This window comes from Microcaecilia unicolor, chromosome 12 (genome assembly GCF_901765095.1).
Source record: "Microcaecilia unicolor chromosome 12, aMicUni1.1, whole genome shotgun sequence".
Classification (NCBI taxonomy): domain Eukaryota; kingdom Metazoa; phylum Chordata; class Amphibia; order Gymnophiona; family Siphonopidae; genus Microcaecilia; species Microcaecilia unicolor.
Genome location: NC_044042.1, coordinates 94,174,826 through 94,202,219, shown reverse-complemented (window position 1 = coordinate 94,202,219; position 27,394 = coordinate 94,174,826). Strand labels below are relative to the sequence as shown.

At 44.6% G+C, this 27,394-nt stretch overlaps 1 protein-coding gene across 1 annotated transcript in view; it reads left to right on the top strand.

Moving 5' to 3' along the window:
• LOC115482026 (ATP-dependent RNA helicase DDX42-like) overlaps positions 1-27,394 on the top strand; it is a 172,022-nt gene that overhangs the window by 34,414 nt on the left and 110,214 nt on the right. Inside the window, 4 exon segments of the mRNA XM_030221570.1 lie at positions 8,735-8,966; positions 9,817-9,839; positions 9,842-9,966; positions 18,170-18,231. Coding sequence (XP_030077430.1) covers positions 8,749-8,966; positions 9,817-9,839; positions 9,842-9,966; positions 18,170-18,231 — 428 coding nt within the window. The 5' untranslated portion in view covers positions 8,735-8,748.

Here is a 27,394-nt window from a genome sequence, read left to right as displayed (position 1 = left end):
ATCCCCAAGAAGATCGAGTCCCAGTACCGGATCCATGGGGACCCAGAGCTGATGCGCACTCAGTTGCCTCACGACTCTGGAGTTGTGGATCTGGCCCTAAAGAAGGCTAAGAGTTCTAGGGAGCATGCTTCGGCGCCCCCGGGCAAAGACTCTAGAACCTTAGACTCCTTTGGGAGGAAGGCCTACCATTCCTCTATGCTCGTGGCCAAAATTCAGTCTTACCAGCTCTACACGAGCATACACATGCGGAATAATGTGCGACAGTTGGCGGGCTTGGTTGATGCTCTTCCCCCTGAGCAAGCCAAGCCTTTTCAGGAGGTGGTCAGGCAGCTGAAGGCGTGCAGAAAATTCCTGGCCAGAGGAGTTTATGACACTTTTGATGTTGCGTCCAGGGCCGCTGCTCAAGGTGTGGTGATGCGCAGGCTCTCATGGCTGCGTGCCGCCGACCTGGAGAATAGAATCCAGCAGCGGATTGCGGACTCGCCTTGCCGTGCGGACAACATTTTTGGAGAAAAAGTCGAGCAGGTGGTAGAGTCTCTCCACCAGCGGGACACCGCATTCGACAAGTTCTCCCGCCGGCAGCCTTCAGCTTCTACCTCTACAGGTAGACGATTTTTCGGGGGAAGGAAGACTGTTCCCTATACTTCTGGTAAGCGTAGGTACAATCCTCCTTCCCGACAGCCTGCGGCCCAGGCTAAGCCCCAGCGCGCTCGCTCTCGTCAGCAGCGTGCGCCTCAGCAAGGCCCCGCGGCTCCCCAGCAAAAGCAAGGGGCGAGCTTTTGACTGGCTCCAGCAGAGCATAGCCGACATCCAAGTGTCAGTGTCGGGCGACCTGCCAGTCGGAGGGAGGTTGAAAGCTTTTCACCAAAGGTGGCCTCTCATAACCTCCGATCAGTGGGTTCTGCAAATAGTCCGGCAAGGATACACCCTCAATTTGGCCTCCAAATTGTCCACCGGGAGCTCAGTCTTACAGCTTCCAGCACAAGCAGGTACTTGCAGAGGAACTCTCCGCCCTTCTCAGCGCCAATGCGGTCGAGCCCGTGCCATCCGGGCAAGAAGGGCTGGGATTCTATTCCAGGTACTTCCTTGTGGAAAAGAAAACAGGGGGGATGCGTCCCATCCTAGACCTAAGGGCCCTGAACAAATATCTCGTAAAAGAAAAGTTCAGGATGCTTTCCCTGGGCACCCTTCTCCCCATGATTCAGCAAAACGATTGGCTATGCTCTCTGGACTTGAAGGATGCCTACACACACATCCCGATACTGCCAGCTCACAGACAGTATCTGCGATTTCAGTTGGGCACCCGCCACTTCCAGTACTGTGTGCTACCCTTTGGGCTCGCCTCTGCGCCCAGAGTATTCACAAAGTGCCTAGCTGTGGTAGCAGCGGCACTTCGCAGGCTGGGAGTGCACGTGTTCCCATATCTCGACGATTGGCTGGTGAAGAACACGTCCGAGGCAGGAGCCCTGCAGTCCATGCAGATGACTATTCGCCTCCTGGAGCTACTGGGGTTTGTAATAAATTACCCAAAGTCCCATCTTCTCCCAGTGCAGAAACTCGAATTCATAGGAGCCCTGCTGGATTCTCGGACGGCTCGCGCCTATCTCCCAGAGACAAGGGCCAACAACTTGTTGTCCCTCGTCTCGCGGGTGCGAGCGTCCCAGCAGATCACAGCTCGGCAGATGTTGAGATTGCTAGGCCACATGGCCTCCACAGTTCATGTGACTCCCATGGCCCGTCTTCACATGAGATCTGCTCAATGGACCCTAGCCTCCCAGTGGTATCAGGCTGCTGGGGGTCTAGAAGACGTGATCCACCTGTCCACGAGTTTTCTCGAATCCCTGTATTGGTGGACAATCTGGTCCAATTTGACTCTGGGACGTCCTTTCCAAATTCCTCAGCCACAAAAAGTGCTGACAACGGATGCGTCTCTTCTGGGATGGGGAGCTCATGTCGATGGGCTTCACACCCAAGGAAGCTGGTCCCTCCAGGAACGCGGTCTACAGATCAATCTCCTGGAGTTGCGAGCGATCTGGAACGCTCTGAAGGCTTTCAGAGATCGGCTGTCCCATCAAATTATCCAAATTCAGACAGACAACCAGGTTGCCATGTACTATGTCAACAAGCAGGGGGGCACCGGATCTCGCCCCCTGTGTCAGGAAGCCGTCAGCATGTGGCTTTGGGCTCGCCGTCTCGGCATGGTTCTCCAAGCCACATATCTGGCAGGCGTAAACAACGGTCTGGCCGACAGACTGAGCCGGATTATGCAACCTCACGAGTGGTCGCTCAACTCCAGAGTGGTGCGCCAGATCTTCCAAGCGTGGGGCACCCCCTTGGTGGATCTCTTCGCATCTCGAGTGAACCACAAAGTCCCTCAGTTCTGTTCCAGGCTTCAGGCCCCCGGCAGACTAGCATCGGATGCCTTCCTCCTGGATTGGGGGGAGGGCCTGCTGTATGCTTATCCTCCCATTCCTCTGGTGGGAAAGACTTTGTTGAAACTCAAGCAAGACCGAGGCACCATGATTCTGATTGCTCCTTTTTGGCCGCGTCAGATCTGGTTCCCTCTTCTTCTGGAGTTATCCTCCGAAGAACCGTGGAGATTGGAGTGTTTTCCGACCCTCATCACGCAGAACGAAGGGGCTCTTCTGCATCCCAGCCTCCGGTCCCTGGCTCTCACGGCCTGGATGTTGAGAGCGTAGACTTTGCCTCTTTGGGTCTGTCAGAGGGTGTCTCCCGCGTCTTGCTTGCTTCCAGGAAAGATTCCACCAAGAGGAGTTACTTCTTTCTGTGGAGGAGCTTTGCCGTCTGGTGTGACAGCAAGGCCCTAGCTCCTCGCTCTTGTCCTACACAGACCCTGCTTGAATACCTTCTGCACTTGTCTGAGTCTGGTCTCAAGACCAACTCTGTAAGGGTTCACCTTAGCGCAATCAGTGCATACCATTACCATGTGGAAGGTAAGCCGATCTCAGGACAGCCTTTAGTTGTTCGCTTCATGAGAGGTTTGCTTTTGTCAAAGCCCCCTGTCAAGCCTCCTACAGTGTCATGGGATCTCAATGTCGTTCTCACCCAGCTGATGAAATCTCCTTTTGAGCCACTGAATTCCTGCCATCTGAAGTACTTGACCTGGAAGGTCATTTCTTGGTGGCAGTTACTTCAGCTCGTAGGGTCAGTGAGCTTCAGGCCCTGGTAGCCCAGGCCCCTTACACCAAATTTCATCATAACAGAGTAGTCCTCCGCACTCACCCTAAGTTCTTGCCAAAGGTCGTGTCGGAGTTCCATCTGAACCAGTCAATTGTCTTGCCAACATTCTTTCCCCGTCCTCATTCCTGCCCTGCTGAACGTCAGCTGCACACATTGGACTGCAAGAGAGCATTGGCCTTCTACCTGGAGCGGACACAGCCCGACAGACAGTCCGCCCAATTGTTTGTTTCTTTTGATCCCAATAGGAGGGGAGTGGCTGTAGGGAAACGCACCATATCCAATTGGCTAGCAGATTGCATTTCCTTCACTTACGCCCAGGCGGGGCTGGCTCTTGAGGGTCATGTCACGGCTCATAATGTTAGAGCCATGGCTGCGTCGGTAGCCCACTTGAAGTCAGCCTCCATTGAAGAAATTTGCAAAGCTGCGACGTGGTCATCTGTCCACACATTCACATCGCATTACTGCCTGCAGCAGGATACCCGACGCGACAGTCGGTTCGGGCAGTCAGTTCTTCAGAACCTGTTTGGGCTTTAGGATCCAACTCCACCCCCCGAGGGCCCTGTTTGTTCTGTTCCAGGCTGCACTCTCAGTTAGTTGGTAAATTTTTTAGGTCAATCTCAGTTATGTCCTCGCCGTTGCGAGGCCCAATTGACCTTGGTTGTTGTTTTGAGTGAGCCTGGGGGCTAGGGATACCCCATCAGTGAGAACAAGCAGCCTGCTTGTCCTCGGAGAAAGCGAATGCTACATACCTGTAGAAGGTATTCTCCGAGGACAGCAGGCTGATTGTTCTCACAAACCCGCCCGCCTCCCCTTTGGAGTTGTGTCTTCCCTTGAAGTGTATTGTCTTGCTACATACTGGACTGGCCGGCTCGAGCCGGTTTCGGGCGGGAAGACGGCCGCGCATGCGCGGTGCGCGCGGGCGCGCGAGAGCTTGCAAAGGACTTTGCTAGGAAGATTCCGATTGGAGGGGCTGCCAAGGACGTCACCCATCAGTGAGAACAATCAGCCTGCTGTCCTCAGAGAATACCTTCTACAGGTATGTAGCATTCGCTTTACTGTTTAAAATTTTGGGGAATTGGGAGCTTCAGGTGATCACCGAAGTCACAGGACATCCACCTGGAATATCCAGGCGGCTGTACAAAGGTTACATGTGTGGTTGGGAAGGTGGGGGGAGGGGGGGACAGGGAAAGTAGAACCTACTCCAAATATGGTAAATGGGGAACAAAAGTTGGATCCCTCCAGAGACATTGTTGTAATGGTAAATAATGGGAATTTGTTGACCAGGACATATGCAGGGTCCCTCGTGGGCACAGCTCTTATGGATTATAAGCGTAAGGATATATGTGCACTCATACAATTATGCCACTCAGAGTTATAACATGGAATGTAGGGGGCATAACATCCCCTGTAAAACGGAACAAAATACTTACAGCCCTCAGGCGACATCGGGCAGACATATAGCCTGCATACAGGAAACACGACTAAATGATACAGAACATTCTAAATTACAAAGATTATGGGTTGGTGAATGTTATGCGGTAAATGCTCAAGGGCGAAAGGGAGGAATTGCAGTCTTAATTCGTAAAGGGTTGGCCTGTAAAGTCACAGTGGTGGAAAAAGGGAAACAGGGTCGTTATATAGTGCTGCGAATATGGTTACAAGGGTTTGAATTCTACCTGATCGGGGTATATGGGCCTAACGAATATGACAAAGAATTTTACCGGACGCTGGGAAGTAAATGTCTCCAATACCAACAGGGTAAGATTTTAGTACTCAGGGACTTTAACTTAGTTCTAAACCCAAGAGAGGATACCACTAACCCGCAGTCGGCACACTACTCAGGACAACGGGCAGGAGAATTACAAATGTTTCTAAAGACCTTAGACCTGGTGGATGTGTGGAGAACAATACACCCTGGGGAACATGATTATACACATAGATCAAGGGCGCATGGCACACAATCGAGATTGGACTATATTTTTCTAGGCCGTACCATGTTCCACCAGGTGAGGGGGGCAATCATAGGACCGGAGGAGATCTCTGACCATACACCGGTATGGCTGGATTTAGAATTACCGGGCGACAGGGTGAGAGGGGTAGGGTGGAGATACCCGGCATACCTGGATGGGGATCCTCAATTCCAAAAATACCTATTGGATAAATGGGGAGATTATGCATTTCACAATAAAGAACATGCAGGGACAGATCCAATCTTATTTTGGTCCGCATTAAAGGCGGTTCTTAGAGGGAACATTATTGCTTATTGTAGTACCCAAAAAAAACGCCGAGCGGCGACAATACTACAATTGGAAAAACAACTTTCCAAGGCTAAACGCATACATATTTCAAGACCCACTCAGGTCACATTGGAACATTTAAAGACCATACAGGTCACTCTCAACACTCTGCTCCATGAAAAAGAACAAAGGTCCGCAGTGTATTATAAATATAAATTACACCGATTTGGGAACAAAACGGGACGTTTACTGAGTAAAGTAATAAAGCATTGGGGGGGTTCCCGGACGGTGGCGACCCTGAGGGATGAACACGGTAAACTTAAAGTTACACAAAGCGAAATTGGGAGAATCTTCACTAAACATTTTACACAACTGTACTCAGCGGAGAACCTAGTAAATAAGCAATTGATACAAGACTACTTAATTCAGGCGGGTCTGCCAACTATAACACCGGAAGACCTAGCTATACTTAATGCTCCACTAACCCTAATGGAACTCCAACAGGCCATAAAAAAATTAAAGAACCGATCGGCACCAGGGCCAGACGGATACACTGGGGAATTTTATAAGACCCCTACCCCTAGAAGCCCAAAAGACACTGTTGGAGTATTACGAAGAGGTGATTTCCGCAGGAACATTTCCCAAATATGCTAACACAGCTTTAATTACATTAATTCCTAAACCGAGAAAGTCGCTGAATAAAGCAGAAGACTTTCGCCCAATCTCCCTAATAAACGTTGATACCAAATTATTGGCAGGAATGTTGGCAGACCGTATGGCAAAATGCCTCCCTAAATTAATAAGCCCCGAACAAGTTGGATTTGTTAGAAATAGACAAGCAACACATAATGTTCGTCGGTTATTATTAGCTATAGCGTCATGTCAGGGGCAGGAAATCCCATCGGTAATAATGAGTGCAGACGCAGAAAAGGCCTTCGACAGGGTGGGATGGGAGTATCTCTTCCAGACTATGAGGACGATGGGGATTGAGGGCTGGTTCATGCAGGCAATTGAAACACTATATTGTGGGCCTGGAGCGAGCATTCTTGTCAATGGTATAAAAGAGACTGAATTCAAAATAATGAGGGGAACTAGACAGGGGTGCCCTCTATCTCCTGCCCTTTTTGTGATATCATTGGAACCACTTCTACATATATTGAGAAATCAGGCAACTATTTCGGGAGTGCAAATAGCAGGCCAAAATATAAAGGTACTAGCTTTCGCAGATGATCTAATGATGACCATAACAGACCCTCCTAGATCCATGGCCCTGTTAATACAGGAGATAGAACGTTTTGGACAAATCTCAGGATTCAAATTAAACTTGACCAAGACGGCAGCCCTTGAAATAGTAAAATGCCCGCACAAGGGATGGACTGATGAATTTCCTCTTACCTGGGAAATGAATTCTATTAAATATTTAGGAGTGCATATACCGGCAGATCTTTCCCAGTTATACGATCTTAATGTAAATAACTTACTCACAGAGACTATACAGACTTTGCGGGCTTGGGGCGCTCTTCCAGTGTCCCTATTGGGTAAGATTGCACTCTTTAATATGGTTATTGCCCCAAGATGGACATATATATTCCAAACTTTACCTTTATACTTGAAAAAAAAGATGAACGCACATTACACCGCCACACACAGCGATTCCTCTGGCGGGGAAAGAAAGCACGACTGCCGATCTCTACATTGACCATCCCGGTGGAATATGGGGGGCTGGGACTACTGAACATTCGCTTTTTGAGTATAGCTAGTGGCATGAGACATATAAATGATTGGTTCAGGCATACCAGCGATTATACTAATACAACCCTGAAACTGGGTGTGTCCCCGGGGATACATTTTGGTAACTATCTGCATGGTACTGGAGCGGAGGTTCCATATCCCCTGAAGCATTCTGGGATAATGACAGCTGCCAGGGCTGTCTGGGAATGGGTGTGTCGCCTTCACCATTTCTCACCTAGGGTGACACCATATTTGCCTATCTGTAACAAATTATTCCTTTGTACCTGGACAAATGTACTCTGTATTTAAAAGATGGGAAAGGAAAGGTATGGTATATCTCCTTCAGGTGGTGACTACAGAGGGCAGACTTAAACCATTTAATGAGTTGCAAAACAAATATGGCTTGCCTGCCAGTGATGAATTTTATTACAGACAGTTGCGACATTATGTGTCATCCCTACCATGGACATCATTAACAGAAGATGTACAGGAAGAAATTTCCTCAGCTTATTCTCTGGAATCCCAACAAAAAGTACCCATGGCATATCATCATAGACACATACGAGACACGGCTTTGGAACTGGACTATGTCAAATTAGCACGTACCTGGACTCTGGACTTACAAACTACAATAACTGCACAGGTGTTACAAACCCATATATTGCAGATTCGGAAGACTACAAACGCTCTGCACACTGGGAACTACAATATAAGGTGGCTCTGCGATTGCATGTTCCACCGAGAAGGGCATTCCACATGGGACTGTCACCTTGGGGCGAGTGCCCAAAATGTGGAGCCCCGGGAGCTACAACGGGACACATGCTCTGGCACTGTAAACATACGCAAAGCTTTTGGCAGCAGATTGTGATCCAGGTGACCAATATGTGGGGACAAACATGGCACTATGATGCTCACTTATTATTTGGACACCCAAAATTGGGAAAAAGACCTAAACGAGGATATACAGCATTTGTGATGCGAGCCACACTTGCAGGTAAACAGACAATACTGTCGGAGTGGATATCCCATCAACCTCCCATGGTGCAGCAGTGGAGGACACGCATGATACATATGATGCGCATGGAACGCATGGCTATAAGGGATCTTGACTCTACAGAAGGAACACAATTCCAACAACGTTGGAGCCCGTTTTGGACTACCATGACACCAGCAGCGAGAAGCCATATATTAAACCCCTGATAGTAAGGTTTTTGAAAACAGGAGGATGAAGGAGTAGGGAGGGGAGAGGGAGGATACGGATGGGTGGGAGGGAGGAAGTTAAGGGAAGGGGGGGGTGAAAATTAAAACCATTGTTTAACAAAGTATGGCTCAATGTGAACAATAGTGGAACTGGAAGAAATTATGCAATGTATACTTTCCATATGTTGTTTACTAATAAAAAAGATTTAAACATAAATAAATTCATGTAATTGACAAAGTTGTATAGAAATCCAGAGTCCAGGGATTGTTTAATTTTCAGCTGTATTATGTTTAGATCAAGTAGAGCCCTCCAGGAGAATTTTCGGTCTACATATTTAGTTCACGCTATCTCTTTATCTTGGCAGGTTAATCAGTCACCATGAACTGGAACAAAGGTGGACCAGGTACCAAGAGGGGATTTGGTTTCGGTGGGTTTGCAATTTCAACAGGGAAGAAGGAGGATCCAAAGATTTCTCAGCCATCTCATAGTTCTTTTGGTTCAAGTTCAGCCAGTGGATTTGGGAAATTAGGCCCCCCACAGCTGCCCTCATTCTACAAAATTGGATCAAAGCGAGCAAACTTTGATGAGGAGAATGCGTAAGTTATGCTATTTGATTTATTTTTCCATAGTTAATATTTAGTGTGTGCATTCATAATCAACCCAGCTCCTTTCTTTTCTTCCATTTATCTGGGCTTCAAAATCATTCAGATTTTCTCCAGGAATAAACTGTGGCTTACATAAGTGACCCTTTTTACTAAGATGCGCTAAGAAATGGGCTTAGTGCATGCTAAAACGGGACTTCCCTGCACACTAAGCCCATTTCTAGCACATCTATCTATACAATAAGATACGTTTTGAATTTTTTTTTTTTTAATTTGCAGATCGTGTGCTAATGACATTAGTGCATAGCAACTGCAAATAACACAGGAGCACTTTAACTGCCTCCTCTTTGAGGCACTGAAGGCTCCTGCATTAACCCTGCATTATTCAGTTAGCAAGCACTAAGGTGAGTGTACTGCCTGATAGTGCTTTCACAGCCATTGTCTGTCCCCGACACATTCCCTCCAAAATGAATTAAAAAAAAAATACTGCGCAGTTAGTGCACGCTAAGGGAAAAATTACAGCAAAATGTGTTAAAGCATTTTGGGGGAAGCTTTTTTTTTTTCCTACATTAAGTGTACTAAATGCGGTTTAGTGAAAGGGCTTCTCAAGTAGAGCATGAGGAAAAATGACTCCGGACACTGAAATTAGACCACATAGATGAGCCTATGTTCTCCCTCTACCGTTTAGTCTGTGTTTCTGTGGGGTATTGGAATAGTGGATAGGGAAGATGGTGGTTCAGATTTAGATTCTCAGAATAATAAGATTGAAACATAAGGGTTTCTGTTATGTTAACCTCACTGTATATTTTTTGTACCTATCTGTCCTCTTGTATTTTGGATTTAGATACTTTGAGGATGAAGAGGAAGATTCAGTAACATTGATCTGCCATATATCCCTGCTGAGAACTCTCCTACTCGGAAGCAATTTAATATGAAAATGACTGATTCTGACAGTGAAGAAGATCCACTGGAGGCATTCATGGCTGAAGTGGAGGCAAGTTCTATAGAGCTGCTGACCCCTCAAGGAAAATCCTCCAAAAGCTAACTAAGGCCTTTGTTGCAGGGATTACTAATTCTAGTTGGAAACAGAAATGTCTCTTAAAATTCTTTTTGTGGTGAGTGGAAAGTGAATACAAGCTATCAAATGTAACACCTTGATGCCTCTGAATTCCCTGGTGCTTAACTAACAAATAGCTTGCACTATCTACTGCTCCATTTATAAAAGGGGCCTTTAAATCTTCGAGTCATGCCAACTACCCAGGAAGCTGAGGAAGGGAACATGGTGGTCAATCTGAGCAGATTTTTTTTTTTTTTTACATTTATTCAATTTCAGAAAATAATACACAAGGTAACATTTTTGAAAAAAGTAGAACAGGAAACAAAATTCAACAAATAGCAATAAAATAATATTAACTTATTTTGTTCGACTTTAAACCACAGTATTAAGGGGGAGGATAATGAATAAAAGGGAGTTCAAAGAAGAAAGTAAGAGAAAAACAAAAGAAAGGGCATAGCGTGAAACGTAAAGCTATCCATCTAATTTACATTTTTGTCAATCTGGCTGGAGCTTGCTGAGATAATCTTCGTCCAGCAAAACCCTCAGCTGCTGTAGTATAAAGAAGACCTACCTGATCCTCAAATATTGAATCAAGCAAGTATGGTATAGTAAGGAGGCCTCCTAATTCTTTAGCCTCTTGTCTTATAGTGAAAAAATCTTTCTTTCTTTCTTGTTGTATAGATTAATCACATCTGTATAAATCCATACTTTCTGACACTTATTGAAAGTTATGACAGGATGCTGGGCTCCATGGACCCTTGGTCTTTCCAGTGTGGCATTACTTATGTACTTATGAAAATACAAGCGCAAAACTGCATTAGGATCTTGCTCAAAAAACAAGATGCCACCACTGTTACTGTGGATAGAACTTCAGAAGCAGAATCCTAATAAAAATTAAAACTGATAAGTTCCAAAAATCATTTCTAGCTTCATCAGCTAACCCCCACCCCCTGCTGTTTGAGAGATACCGGTACCAGAAATGGTATTCAGTGCTGATGAGTCAGAGAAACTAAATCAAATCTCTGTAAACCTGGAAGATGTAATGGGGCAATTTGACAAATTGAAGAGTTCTAAATCACCAGGATTGGACATCCCAGAGTATTGATAGTAATATGTAATTTATCTTTAAAAATCAAGCATGGTACTGGAAGATTGGAGGGGCTATTTATTTATATCTCATTTATACGCCACATTATCCCAACTGTGTCAGGCCCAATGTGGCTTACATCACACTGCAAAGGCGGACGCCAATGCCGTAAATTAAGCTAATACATCATGAAACCTACACAAGAAATACAGTAGAGGATGGGGAAGAAACGAAAGATCAGGGGAGAGAAGGGAAGGGTGGATGTGTCCAAAATTGTCATTATATTGTATGAATCAAGTAGTGGAGACACATGTTGAGTCCTTGGGTAAGCTTTCCAAATAACAAAGTCTTTAGAGATTTTCTGAAATTTAGATGGTTGTGAATGGTTTTTATAGCTTTTGGCAAGGAATTCCATAATTGTCAGCTGGAGAAGGATGAAGCATATGTGGATTTATACTTAAGCCCTTTGCAGGTTGGATAATGAAGGTTAAGGTGTGAACGGATAGTCTTAATACATTCCTCGGTAGCAGGCTAATTAGGTCATCATGTAGTCAGGGACTTCACCATAGAGAACTTTGAGGCTCATTTTCAAAGCACTTAGCCTCCCAAAGTTCCATAGAAACCTATGGAACTTAGCCTCCAAAGTGCTTTGAAAATATGCCTCTTTGTGTACTAGGGAGCAAATTTTAAATGTGATGCGATCCTTGACAGGTTCCAGAGGTTATCCAGGAAATTACAGACCGGTGAGCCTGACGTCAGTGCCAGGCAAAATGGCAGGAGACTATTATAAAGAGCAAAATTGCAGAGGAGTATATACATAAGCATGGATTAATAAGACAAAGCCATTATGGATTTAGTGAAGGGAAATCTTGCCTCACTGATCTACTACATTTCTTTGAAGGGGTGAACAAACATATGGATAAAGGTGAGTCAGTTGATATTGTGTGTTTGAATTTTCAAAAGGCATTTGACAAAATACCTCATGAAAAACTCCAGAGGAAATTGGAAAGTCATGGGATAGGAGATAGTGTTGTATTGTGGATTGAAAACTGGTTAAATGATAGAAAACAGAGAGTAGGGTTAAATGGTCAGTATTCTCAATGGAGAAGGGTAGTTAGTGGGGTTCCCAAGGGGTCTGTGCTGGGAACACTGCTTTTTAACATAATTATAAATGACCTAGAGATGGGAGTAACTAGTGAGGTAATTAAATTTCCTGATGATACAAAGTTATTCAAAGTCGTTAAATCGTGGGTGGATTGTGAAAAATTACAAGAAGACCTTTCAAGACTGGGCGTCTAAATGGCAGATGACGTTTAATGTGAGCTAGTGCAAAGTGATGCATGTGGGAAAGAGAAACCTGAATTATAGCTACGTCATGCAAGGTTCCACGTTAGGAGTCACTGACCAAGAAAGGGATCTAGGTGTCATCGTTGATGATACGTTGAAACCTTCTGCTCAGTGTGCTGCTGCAGCTAAGAAAGCAAATAGAATGTTATCCTCCTTCCACCAGGTCTCAGAGATTCCTATTATATCTATTTTTTCATTTAGTGCAATATATTCTAATTCTCCCATCTTATTTCTTAGGCTTCTGGCTTTCGCATATAGATATTCCAAACTATGTTTGTTTTTATTTACATCATGCTAAGTACTTGACTGTATTGCAGTCTTTTGTCTGATTTTTATTTAAGGACACCTGATCTTCTACGGTCTCTTTTGCAACCTCAATATCCGGATATCCTATCTTCCCTGTTTTGGTAATATCTTTGAAAGATACCTTATTCCGAACCATGCGCTTTTGAGTGACTGTCGGCCTTCCCTCAGTTTCTAGTTTAAAAGCTGCTCTCCTTTTTAAACGCCGATGTCAGTAGCCTGGTCCCACACTGGTTAAGGTGGAGCCCATCCTTTCGTAATAGGCTCCCCCTTCCCCAGAATGTTGTCCAGTTCCTAACAAATCTAAAACCCTTCTCTCTGCTCCATCGTCTTATCCCCACGCATTGAGAGTTCAGAGCTCTGCCTGTCTCTTGGGCCCTGCGCGTGGAATGGGTAGCACTTCAGAGAATGCTACACTAGAGGTTCTGGATTTGAGCTTTCTACCTAAGAGCCTAAATTTTCGCTTTGAGAACCTCTCTCCCACATTTTCCTATGTCATTGGTACCCACATGTACCAAGACAGCCGGCTCCCCCCTAGCACTATCTAAAATCCTGTCTAGATGATGTGTGAGGTCCGCCACCTCCTGGCCAGAACTTGGAGACATATTCTCGGTACGAGAGGATAATACATCCCCTGATGGGCAGGTCCTGGCTACAGGAGTACTTCCTACTTCACCAGGGTGATGCTCTCCTTCTTGAGGACCTCCCTCCTCCAAGGCAGCACAGGGGCTGCCAGATTGAAGGTGGGACTTCTCTACAATGTCCCTGTAAGCCTCCTCTATGTACCTCTCTGTCTCCCTCAGTTCCTCCAAGTCTGCTACTCTAGCCTCAAGAGAACTGACTCGTTCTCTGAGAGCTAGGAGCTCTGTAAATCGAGCACACACATGTGACATCTCACCAAATGGGAGATAATCATACCTTTGGCACTCAATGCAAAAGACTGGATAGCACCTGTCTAGTTGCTGGGCTACTGTCTGCATCTTAAATCTTAAGGCACTAGGGATATCAGATGAATATAATGATGTTTTGACTGTTGTAATTTGCAATTTGTTTAGGGTTTGCTTCTTAGAAACTAATTAAATGAATTTCAGACTGATGTGGCAGAAAATTTGTTTTAAACCTATGAAGACTAGCTAATGAAGTTTGGTTGTTTTTTTTTATTTTTTATTTTATTTTAAAATTCTAACGGTTTATCAGTATCTCACAATTCCTCTTTTAAACCCTTATTTTTAAGCTGTGGCAGAAACTTCAAGCTTTAAAACTATGGGGAAAAGGCTATGGAGACTAGCTTTTGAACAGCATCCACGCCTGATGTAAAGTTTGGACTCTTGCAGCTGTTCCTCTGTGCTTTTTTTTTTTTTGGCTGTTATTTTGTTAGAGTGATATTGGTATTTGCCAGCATCTGTTTAGAATTCCTACCTTTTACCTTGGCCAGGGCAGAGGTGTCCATAGTCTCTGGCTCAGCCTCTCTCTCTCTTTCTCTCTCTCGGGGCCTCTGCAATCCCTCCTAAGGGCTCCCATCCAATCTGAATCCCCTTCCCTCTATTCTCCTACAGCTGATAATTATTACCCTCAGCTGGCCTAGAAAGATCAGCCCTTCCACCCTTGGGAACTTGGGCTTTGTAGTCCATCTTCTCCCGAATAAGAGTCTTCTGTCCTACTCGGGATTGTGGGCCGTAGTGTAGGCTACTTTCTCTGGAGGAGTCAGGTGATCTGCCCTGGGGAAGCTGAGAGTTGTAGTCCCTCCCATATCCCTGGAGATGCCTGCCCCTCTTACTCCTCCCCCCAGAGTCTCCTCCCTGCCTGCTCTTCCTCCCAAATTCTCCTTCTCTAGGGCTATCCTGGGGAAGCTGGGAGTTGTACTCACCTATCTGTTTAGATGACTCTTTGTTCTTGCGGAGGTTAACACCCCTGTCCTGCCTTCTGGACCTGTCATATCCATCACAGTATTTTATGTATGAGTTTCAATTCAGATTATAAAATTTTTTTTATTTTATTGGCATATTTAATAGCATCTACATGATTGGCTTAATTTTATTCAGTTTTTTATTATATTGTCGCATTTTATGTATATATTTTTTTAATTTATGTTTTATTTCTGTTTTTACCCCTGATGAAGACTTATAACCTGACAAGGCCATGTTTTGATTTGTGTGATTTATAATAAAAAAATGTTGTGGACTTTGGATCTATGTGTGATCACCTTTTTTGGATCCAATTTCCTGTCCATATAGCTCACTCTGTGGTATGTTGCACAGTCTTTCCGGTGTAATGTACTCTCTTTTATATTCCTGCTAATAAATTTTGTACCTGTAATAAGGAAGACTCGCAGGGCGTGTTCACTGCAGAAGTGTTGGCTTCTGGAAAATGGTCTTGAACAGTATAAATGAAATTTACTTGATATGTTGAATTATTCAGATCTCATTTTCATAGTGCACCTTGGTTTACAAATATTATTAAATTGTTGTCCTGGTCCCCTAGTAGTTACAGAAATAGAGATAGTAGACTGGGATTTGAAGTGATATGTAATGCAATAGGTTTTTGAAATGAAGTAAGTCTTCTGTAGCACCATTATAACTTGCAGTGAGTAAGGAACCTCTATACCAGTGATGGCGAACCTATGGCACACGTACCAGAGAGAGCACGCAGAGCCCTCTCTGTTGGCACACGCGCCGTCGCTTCAGCCAGAGTAGAACTGCTGGCGTGCATTTTTACTGTCCGGCTGTCCCAGTGGGATTCTTTGGAGCAGGCAGGAAAGATCCCCAGTCTTGCCTTCCTGCTCTGACCCTCCCCCCGCTGCCGGATCGCTCTTAAAAACGGCAGCCGAGACTTGCAGCGGCAGCCTCATGAGACTTCTGCTGGGAGGAGCAGGGGAGAGAGGAGAATCACTGGGTATGGGTGGCTGGAGGGGGGCAGGGGGAGAGAGGACAATCGCTGGTATGGGTGGCTGGAGGGGGGGCAGGGGAGAGGACAGTCACTGGTATGGGTGGCTGGAGGGGGGGCAGGGGGAGAGAAGAGAATCGCTGGACATAGGGGTGGCTGGAGGGGAGAGGAGAGTTGCTGGACATGGGTGGATGGAGGGGAGGAGGGTGGCTTGGGAGGGGAGGGGCAGGGGGGAGAGGAGGGTTGCTGGACATGGGTGGATGGAGGGGAGGGCAGGGAGGAGAAAAATTTGCTCGTGGATGGAGAAAATAGGCAAAAGCTGGATCCACATTATACCTCCTCCAGTCAATTCCACAGAGGAGGACCCAGCTTTTACTTATGGATGGAGGGCAAGAACTGAAGAAGAAAGGCGGAAAGTAAAGAAATAAATGGAAAGGAAGCCCTGGAAACGGAGTTAAGAGAACAGATAGCAGCAAAAGTCAGAGACTGGGACCAATATGGATAGAAAAACAGTCACCAAAGGTAGAAAAAATAATTTATTTTCATTTTAGTGTTTGGAATATGTCCAATTTGAGAATTTACATCTGCTGTCTTATTTTGCACTGGGTATACTGGAGCTGTAACAGGTTTACAGAAATGATTATAATGAAAAAAAATCATGTTGTTTTTCTCCTATACTAGTATATACTTGTTGTTCACTGGAGGCTTGTTCTGTAAGAATATCAGTGTTAGCTATTTTGTGGTATAGGGATAGATTTGTATTGGGAGTTTTCATATTATTTTTATGTTATTTTGTTTTTTGTAGACTCAGTCTTGAACACACAAAAATGAGTGCAGCATGCATGCAGCAGCAAAAACCACATTATTCCAAAGCATGCCAAATGCTTTTGAAGTTCTGTTATTCAAGTTAAATTGCTCTGTTGGCACTTTGCGATAAATAATTAGATTTGGGTTGCTGTTTGGCCACTCGGTCTCTGAAAGGTTCGCCATCACTGCTCTATACTATAGTAAGGGAGTCATGGGGAGGAGTTTCTAAGAAACAGCACAAGAGTATACCTGCTATAAGTGTTGCTACTAATTGGGTTACTAAGGGATTCCTGAGAAAGTTAAAAAGTCATAGGATAGGAGGCAATCTCTTTCTGTGGATGAGGAATTGATCATTGGACAGAAAACTGAGGGTAAGGTTAAATGGCCATTTTTCTTAATGGAGGAGGATGAATAGTGGAGTGCCGCAAGGGTCTGTACTGGGACTGGTGCTATTTAACATATTTATGATCTGGAAAATAGAACAAGTAGTGAGGTGATTACATTTCCCAAATAACACAAAACTATGCAAAGTTGTCAAAACACATGCACATTGTGAAAAATTGCAAGAAGACCTTAGGAAACTGGAAGAATAGGCATCCAAATGGCTGATGAAATTTAATGTAGACAAATGCAAATTAATGCACATTGGGAAGAATAATCTGAATCATAATTAATGCTAGGGCCCACCTTAGGGAGTTATAGTACTTAAGAAAGAAATGTAGGTGTTATTGTAGACAATATGCTGAAATCTTCTACCCACTGTGCGGGTGCAGCTAAACAAAAACAAACAATGCTTGGAATTATTAGGAAAGGGATGCTAAATAAAACCAAATATATTACTCTGCTTCTGTATCGCTTCATGGTGTGACCTCACCTTGAGTATTACATTCAGATTTGGTCGCCATATCTCAAAAGAGATATATCGTAAGTAGAAAAGGTTCAAAGAAGAGCGACTAAAATGATAAAGGTGATGGAACTCCTCCCATATGTGGAAAGGCTAAAGAGGTTAGGTTCTTCAGCTTGGAAAAGAGAAGGCTGAGGGGGGATATGACTGAAATGTATAAAATCCTGAGTGGTGTAGAACAGGTAGAAGTGAATTGATGTTCACTCTTTCAAAAAGTACAAAAACCAGGGAGTGCTCAATAGAATTATATGGAAATAGTTTTAAAACAAATATGCAGAAATATTTTTTCACTCAAAGAATAGTTAAGCTCTGGAACTCTACGCAGGAGGATATGGTAACAGTGGTTAGCATATCTGGGTACAAAAAAAAGTTTGGACAAGTTCCTGGAGGAAAAGTCCATAGTCTTATTGAGTTGGACATGGGGGAAGCCACTGCTTGCCCAGGAGTATTGCATGGAATATTGCTACTAATTGGGTTTCTGCCAGGTACTTGTGGACCTGGATTGGCCACTGCTGGAAACAGGATACTGGGCTACATGGACCATTGGTCTGACCCAGTATGGCTATTCTTATGTACTCAAGCCTCCAGAAAGAGCTGTTTAAAACCAGAATATTGCAATTAGCAGGTAGAGCAGAGGTAACCTCAGGAGCTGTGTGGCCCAGTTCTTTTTATACCACAGCACATTAGGATCATGGATATCTTGTGTTCAGCTGATCAGTGCTCTAGCCTTATTGTGCGTGTTGAGTTTTGCAGATGACTTCGCTAACTCTTTGAGCTGTGTCTGAAATGTTGGTGCTTTGTTCTTTTAGGATCAAGCAGCCAGAGACATGAAGAGACTGGAGGAAAAAGACAAGTGCAGAGAAAATGCCAAGTAAGTTTTGGGGTGGTTTTTTTTTCTCCTACCTCCCTCTCAACTGTGCAGTCTTCAGGAATGGAATTTGTGTTAAAATTAAATGTACACTTACTGAGTGGTAGCAAATTATTGCCAGAAAATAACACAGTAATTCACATGTGGACATTTAGGACCCTGTTTACTAAGCAGCGTTATAGGCGCTTTAACGTTTTTAACACGCGTTACCATGTACGTGACTACATGGTTAGCACGCTACGTGTAGGTGTGGTAAAACACAAGTGCACCTTAGTAATAGGGCCCTTAATTTGCTAATTATTCCATAAGTTACCAGATATAATGGCTGCAATTTATCTTCCTACATTTCTCTGCATATGGGGTAAATTTTCAAGAGAGCACCTAACTGTAAAAATACATGTTTGCTTTTTAGCTCTCCCAGACCTAGCAGATTGTCAAAGTTAGCTGCTGTTGTATTTGAATATCAGTTTATATGACTAAATGTGTTGAATGATGATGTAAGTATGCATGTTAGTGAGATACCTAATTTGTTTGTATTTTTTTGAAACTTTTACCAGTCATGCTTTGGGCCCCCCCCCCCCCCCACCAAAAAACATCCTCTCCTTTACGTTTTAAAAGCAGCTAAATATATGCCCATTATGAAAGTGTATGCTTACTTTAGAAGACATGAAAGATACACTAATACAGGTTTAGCAAATCAACCTGTGTAACCTTTTGTGCTTACATAGGTCCTACCTAAGTATACGAAAATATACCACATAATGTCCTGCCAAAAAGCAGTGCTGAAGATCACAGGAAATCGGGTGTGTGACCCTAGTACAATGCCCATTATTCACATCTGTGAATTGATAATTGGTTGTACCCATAGAAAGGTGTCATGTCAAATCCATGACCCATGATGAGTACTGATGGATTTTATAACCTATGGTATTGTGATTAGGGTAATCGTTTATCTTGGGAGGCAGTTTTATAACAGGGTGTCTATACAGTGAAGGCACATAAGTGCATATGTTCACTTTTACAAAAACTGATGCAACAAATACAAAAATAACGTATATTCTGCAGATGACAATCGAGGTTTAATGTGAATTACAGAAGAATTAGACATTTTCTAGGATGTACAATAGTGCATGATTATAATAGCTAAAATAGCCCACTGGAAATGTCCACATTGAGTTACACTTTGTGTGTGTGTGCTGGTACAAGTCAGCACGTATAATATAATCTATATAAATAATTCCCATCTCCAACGTTCTGAAGCGCATTCCGTGCCCCTGAAGCCCCCCCCACCTCTGTAGTGTTTCGTAGGGTCTCAGCACCACTCATAGCCCTGCCCATAATTCGCAACTCCACATTGTGAAGTTCACTCCGTTCCACTGAAGCCCTAAAGCCCTGTAGTGTTTGTAACCTCACTCAGCACCACTCATACAGCCGCTTACAGCCCCGCCCCTCGCGCGATATCCTCCCCTGCCGCCACCACCATCTTTGCACCCCCCCTCTGCCGACGCCCCCTGCCAACCCCGCCGTTGCCTACCTTTGCTGGCGGGGGACCCCAACCCCCGCCAGCCAAGGTCGTCTTCTTCCTTCAAAAGGTTTCCTCCGTCTGTTTCTGACGTCCTGCACGTTGTATGTGCAGGATGTCAGACTCACAGACCGAAGGCTTGCTGAGCTTGACCTTTGTTCTGTGAGTCTGACGTCGACGTCAAAAACAGAAGGTGGAAGCCTTTTGCATGAAGAAGATGACCTCGGCTGGCGGGGGTTGGGGGTCCCCCGCCAGCAAAGGTAGGCGACGGTGGGTTGGTGGCGGGAGGGTCTTAGCCAGGGGGAGGGGGTCCTGGAACTCAAAGGGGAGGGGGTCATAGAACAAGGAGCACAGCATGTCAAAATCAAGCAAACTGCAGATCGAACTTAATCTGCACAGGAAAAAAAGTACAATTTTCATAACTTGGGAGAAATGAGGAGCAAAGGTTAGTGATGAGTCTGTGCCCCACTTAGGTAAGACATTCTGTTGTAACTGTTTAAAGTTGTTTTGAGAGATACAGGAGAACAGAACAAAGTCTAGGGGAGGGGTTTCTGAACTCGAAGGGGAGGAGGAGGAGGGGGGACGGGTGCCCTGGAACTCTGAGCACAGAGAGGGAGGCAGGTAGGTGGACATGGAACTCGAAGGGAGGGGGAGGGGTGCCGCATGCCAACTTGATGGGGAGGCATGCCTGACGACACACAGAGGGACGGAGAGAGGTAGGGAGGGGGCCATGGAACCTTGCTAGCGCCCGTTTCATTGCTAACAGAACAGGCCTTTTTCTCTAGTATTATATATATATATATATATATATATATATATATATATATATATATATATACACTGTTTATATCGTTATACCTTAACACTCAAGTACAATGCAAAACATACTATTAAGGCTGCCCCCCTCCCCCCAAAACCCCCCCAAAGGATTTCAATATAAACATGTCAGGAGTTCCGTTGTTCAAGAATGTTGCTGCTCTTGCCATTTTAACAGATATCTCAGGAGTGACTGAACTGCAGTCTATTTCACTTTGGAGCTCTAAGACGTGACATCTGACACATATGGTCCACTTTACATAAGTACATAAGTAATGCCGCACTGGGAAAAAGACCAAGGGTCCATCGAAGCCCAGCATCCTGTCCACGACAGCGGCCAATCCAGGCCAAGGGCACCCTGGCGAGCTTCCCAAACGTACAAACATTCTATACATGTTATTCTGGAATTGTGGATTTTTCCAAGTCCATTTAGTAGCGGTTTATGGACTTGTTCTTTAGGAAATTGTCTAACCCCTTTTTAAACTCTGCCAAGCTAACCGTCTTCACCACATTCTGCGGCAACGAATTCCAGAGTTTAATTACGCGTTGGGTGAAGAAAATTTTTCTCTGATTTGTTTTAAATTTACTACACTGTAGTTTCATCGCATGCCCCCTAGTCCTAGTATTTTTGAACAGACACTTCACATCCACCTGTTCCACTCCACTCATTATTTTATATCTCTATCATGTCTCCCCTCAGCCGTCTCTTCTCCAAGCTGAAAAGCCCTAGCCTTCTTAGTCTTTCTTCATAGGGAAGTCGTCCCATCCCCGCTATCATTTTCGTCGCCCTTCGCTGCACCTTTTCAAATTCTACTATATCTTTCTTGAGGTGCGGCGACCAGAATTGAACACAATACTCAAGGTGCGGTCGCACCATGGAGCGATGCAATGGCATTATAACATCCTCACAACTGTTTTCCATACCTTTCCTAATAATACCCAACATTCTATTCGCTTTCCTAGCCGCAGCAGCACACTGAGCAGAAGGTTTCAGTGTATTATCGACGACGATACCCAGGTCCCTTTAGCAAGAACCTGTGATCTAGGTGAAAAGGCTGCTTCCACACCATTGCCAGCAGTAAGCGTTCAGTGGTCACAATATGTAAAGCCACTAGAGCAAATTTTCCTGGAAGCTTCTTTGGTTTAATGTGAAGCAGTGCACATCCCATAGATTTTGGTATGGGCATCCACAGGATTTCTGAGATCAGGTCAAAGACCATGTCCCAATATTTTATTACCCCCAAACAGAGCCACCAGATATATACAAACATTCCTTTATCACCACAGGCCATCCAGCAGGCATCAGACTGCTGGATATATTTTATGAAAGTGAACTAACGAACTTCCGCAAACTACTGAAGACCCATCTCTTTAACAAGGCATACCAAAAAGATCAACCAATGTGAATATACACAGCTCCTCCACATACATCCAGAACTGTCTTACAATATCTGCTTACTATGCTACTATCACGTTATATCATTATCATGTTACCCAAAATCCTTCTTGTTATACTACTATTATGTTTTTTCATTATCATGTTGTCCAAGATTCTTCTATAACACTAAATGTCTATTTTCTAACATATTTCCACCACTCATGATGTATTGTAAGCCACATTGAGCCTGCAAAGAGGTGAGAAAATGTGGGATACAAATGCAATAAATATATAAACTGGAGTGAGATAACAATGGTACAGCATTTTGCAGCTATTTTCTACTAAATGACTCACTATAGACAGTTTAAAGATGTTTGAATATCCCCTCCCATTCTTTGATTGTATAGGTGATCCCCAACAGTCTCTCTCAAATGGCTATATACTACTACTATAAATCACTCCTGTAGCGCTACCAGTCGTACGCAGCGCTTACTTAATGGGAAGGGCGTTCTGCTGTAACAGTGCTTGGTAAAATGGAGACACACACCCTCGCCCACTACTCCCATTAAGCGCTACCACTAGTAGTCTTTTCTTGCTTCAACTCTGATATGGCATCTTTGCTAAGGAGATCAGATACCTACCTATAGTAGAAAAGGTCTCAGGGACCTAGTCCAAATACTTCAGCTAGGTCTGTAAAGGGTATTCTCCGAGGACAAGCAGTCTCCAATATTCTCACGAGTGGGTAACGTCGATCTGCGTCGCCCAGTCTGGCATTTTTGCCAAAGCAAAATGTAGAGCTTGTGGAGCGCGAGTGCCTTCCCACCTGTTGTTTGAATGCATAAGTACATAAGTACTGCCATACTGGGAAAGACCAAAAGTCCATCAAGCCCAGCATCCTGTTTCCAACAGTGGCCAATCCAGGTCACAAATACCTGGTAAGATCCCAAAAAAGTACAAAACATTTTATACGGCTTACCCCAGAAATAGTGGATTTTCCCCAAGTCCATTTAATAATGGTCTATGGACTTTTCCTTTAGGAAGCCGTCCAAACCTTTTTTAAACTCTGCTAAGCTAACCGCCTTTACCACATTCTCTGGCAACGAATTCCAGAGTTTAATTACACGTTGAGTGAAGAAAAATTTTCGCCAATTCGTTTTAAACTTACTACATTGTAGCTTCATCGCATGCCCCCTTGTCCTAGTATTTTTGGAAAGCGTAAACAGACGCTTCACATCTACCAGTTCAACTCCACATGTTATTTTATTGACCTCTATCATATCTCCCCTCAGCCGCCTTTTCTCCAAGCTGAAGAGCCCTAGCCGCTTTAGCCTTTCCTCATAGGGAAGTCGTCCCAGCCCCTTTATCATTTGTCGCCCTTCTCTGCACCTTTTCTAATTCCACTATATCTTTTTTGAGATGCGGTGACCAGAATTGAACACAATATTTGAGGTGAGGTCGCACCATGGAGCGATTCAAAGGCATTATAACATCCTCAGTTTTGTTTTCCATTCCTTTCCTAATAATACCTAACATTCTATTTGATTTCTTAGCCACAGCAGCACACTGAGCAGAAGGTTTCAACGTATCATCGACGACGACACCTAGATCCCTTTCTTGGTCTGTGACTCCTAATTGCATGACGTAGCTATATTTCGGGTTCCTCTTTCCCACATGTATCACTTTGCACTTGCTCACATTAAACGTCATTTGCCATTTAGACGCCCAGTCTCCCAGTCTCGTAAGGTCCTCTTGTAATTTTTCACAATCCTCCCGCGATTTAATGACTCAGTTCTCTTTTTTTCTGCATAAGGAGAGAGGTTGAGATTGCTGGGACACATGGCTTCCACGGTGTACGTTACACCCATGACACGTCTTCACATGAAATCAGCTCAATGGACCCTGGCTTCTCAATGTATCAAGCCACGAGAAGTCTACAAGATGTCATTCAAGTGTCCCAGTGATTATTTGCTCTCTTCAGTGGTAGACAATTCGATCCAGTTTGACCTCCCATTCCAAATTCCTGAGCCCCACAAAGTGCTGATGCCGGATGCATCTCTCCTTGGTTGGGGGAGCTCATGTAGATGGGCTTCACACTCATGGACCTTGGTGGGGGGGGGGGGGGGGGGTCGCTTCTGTATCCCAACCTCAGTGTCTGGCTCTCACACCTTGGATGTTGAGAGCTTAGAATCTGCTTCCTTGGGTCTTTTGGAAGGTGTCTCCTGAGTTTTGCTGGCTTCCATGAAAGATTCAACTAAGAGGTGTTACTCTTTTAAATGGAAGAGGTTTGTTGTCTGGTGCGAGAGCAAGGCCTTAGATCCTCTTACTTGTCCTACACAGACCCTGCTTGAATATCTTCTACACTTATCGGAGTCTGGTCTCAAGACCAAGTCCGTAAGGATTCATCTTAGTGCAATTAGTGCTTATCAACGTGTAGAAGGTAAGTCCATCTCTGGACAGCCTCTAGTTCGCTTCATGAGGGGTTTGCTTTTGTCAAAGCCCCCTGTCAATCCACCAGTGTCGTGAAATCTCAATGTCATTCTCACCCAGCTGATGAAAGCTCCTTTTGAACTGCTGAATTCCTGGCATCTGAAGTACTTGACCTGGAAGGTCATTTTCTTGGTGGCTATTACTTCAGCTGTTAGGGTCAGTGAGCTTCAGGCCTTAGTAGTGGATGCACCTTATACTAGGTTTCATCACAACAAAGTAGTCCTCCGCATGCACCCTAAGTCCTGCCGAAGGTGGTTGTCAGAGTTCCATCTGAGCCAGTCGATTGTCTTGCCAACATTCTTTTCCCGACCTATTGCCTATCCTGGTGAAAGCAGCTTGCACACCTTGGGTTGCAAGAGAGCATTGGCCTACTACATGGAGCAGACAAGGCCCCACATGATTGTCTGCACAGCCTTTTGTTTCTTTTGATCCTAACAGGATGGAGGTTGCCATCGGGAAACACACCATTTCAATTTGGCTGGCAGATTGCATTTCCTTCACTTATGCCCAGACTGTGCTGGCCTTGGAGGGTCATGTCACGGCTCATAATGTCAGAGCCATGACTGCGTCAGTAGCCCACTTGAGGTCAGCCTCCGTTGAGGAAATTTGCAAGGCTGCAACGTAGTATTCAGTCCACACATTCACATCTTATTACTGCCTGAAGCAGGATACCCGATGCAATAGTCGGTTCGGGCTGTCGGTGTTGCAGAATCTGTTTGGGGTCTAGAATCCAACTCCATCCTCCAGTGCCTGTTTTATTTGGTTCCAGGTTGCCCTATCACTCCGTTTGTATATAGTTTCAGGTTAATCTGTGTTATGTCCTTGCTGTTGCAAGGCTCAATTAACCAATTTTGGTTGGTTTGGGTGAGCCTGGATGCTAGGGATTCCCCCGCTTGTGAGAATATTGGAGCCTGCTTGTCCTCAGAGAAAGCGAAGATACTTTCCTGTAGCAAGTATTCTCCAAGGACAGTAGGCTTCATATTCTAACAATTTCTCTCACATCCCCTTGAAGTTGTCTCCTTGGTTATTTTATTTTTTGCTTTAATATTAAACTGAGGTAACTGCGTTCGTGCAATGGGCGGGAAGGCACTCGCGCATACGTTGTGAAGCATGGCTTGCACTCCACAAAGCTCTACTTTTTTTTACTTCAGCAGAAATGCAGGGCCGGGCAACGGGGATTGGCGTCACCCACTTGTGAGAATATGAAGCCTCCTGTTCTTGGAGAATACCTGCCTCAGGTAAGTATCTTTGCTTTATCTTCCCAGCCTCTTTTTGACCAAATGCTTTAGTCCCTGAGTCGGCCAGGCTTGGTAACGTGGGTCCTGTGGGAAACTCACGCGCCGCTGGGAAGAGTGAGTCTGGAAAATATTGTTGGCCCTTCATAAGATGCTCCGTAGCCTGTAGCGAAGCACCTATAGTGACTTGCAAGTATGGGTTGGCTTTTTTAATCATGGTGCAAATCTTCTCCCCTGGAAGCCATGGGTGCTGGGTATAGATGTCAGAAGAATAAGTAGCACACTTCGCATGTACCCAGCTTTTATGGCCATCTTTATGCCAGCCCAAAAAGGGTTTAAGCTGAGCCTCAAAATGATATCTGAAGTGTGGTACTACTATAACCCCCTTTTCTTTGGGCAGGTGGAGAACTGATCATTGTACCCGAGGAGACTTATGTCTCCAAATATAGTGAAAGACTTTTTTTTTTAAATAATAGTGCAAAAACCTTTTTTCGGGAAGCTCAATAGGACGCACCCATAAGTAGATAAAGCAGACATGGAAGAACCATCATCTTTATCCCCTGTATCCGTCCCAACCAAGAGACATGCATATTCTCCCATGTCTCTAGATCTGCCCATATAGTCCTGAGGGATAGTTGGCTTCATACAAGGATGTTCTATTTGCTGTTATATTTACTCCTAGATATCTTATATCTGTAGTGGCCCACCTAAATGGCAAATTGGTGTGGAACCAGGTGCTGTCCGAATTGCCTACTGATATATTTAGAATTTCAGACTTGGTGGCATTAATCTTAATGCCTGACCCCTTACTCATAGCTAGCCAAAACAGAAAGTGCACTGGAAAGGATTTGTGTGGATTCTTAAGGTCAAAGAGATATCATCTGCAAACAATAATAATATAAGCAGGGCCGCAACAATGCCCTATATGTGCCTATGCTGTCGAATCTGTTGAGCTAACGGCTGCATTGCTAAGGTAAACAAAAGGGTCCACCCTTTGTGGGTGCCACGAAGTTCAGAAGCATCTGTATACCCCCCATTAACCTGCAGACAAGATAGCGGTTTATTATAGATTGAACGGATCCATCCAAGATATCAACTTGAATGCCTGTCTTCGACAGGGTGCCCAACAAAAAAGACCAGGACACCTTGTCGAATTCTTTTTCCGCATCCCCAATAATAAAGCAAGAGTCTTCACCTCAGTAACTGACCATATCAGATGGCGGACTCTGCGGATGTTATCAAAGGTTTGGCACCTCTCTATGAACCCGTCTGATCATCTTGCACCAGCTGACCCATGTATCACTGATATTTTGGTGAAGATTTTGTACTCTGTATCTAGAAGAGATATAGGCCCATAAGAGCCACATTGACTGGGGTCCTTGCCTTGTTTCAAGATAAGGGTATCCCTCGCCATTCGCCAAAGAGGCAGCTCCCTCCCCCTCCTGCAAGCTATTGAGGGCATCTGTCAAATGGTTTAATCAACAGTTGCCTAAAGCACTTATAAATCGATTCATTTATCCATCAGGGCCAGGAGCCTTTCCCAGGGATAGAGACTTGATAACCTCTTGTACAGCCTCCTCTGATATTGGGGAGGAGAGGTGTACAATACATGAACTTTAATCTACCATAATACCATGTATTTGTTCATACCGGAACTGGCAAATGCCATAATGGTATTATGTAAGCCACATTGAGCCTGCAAATAGGTGGGAAAATGTGGGATACAAA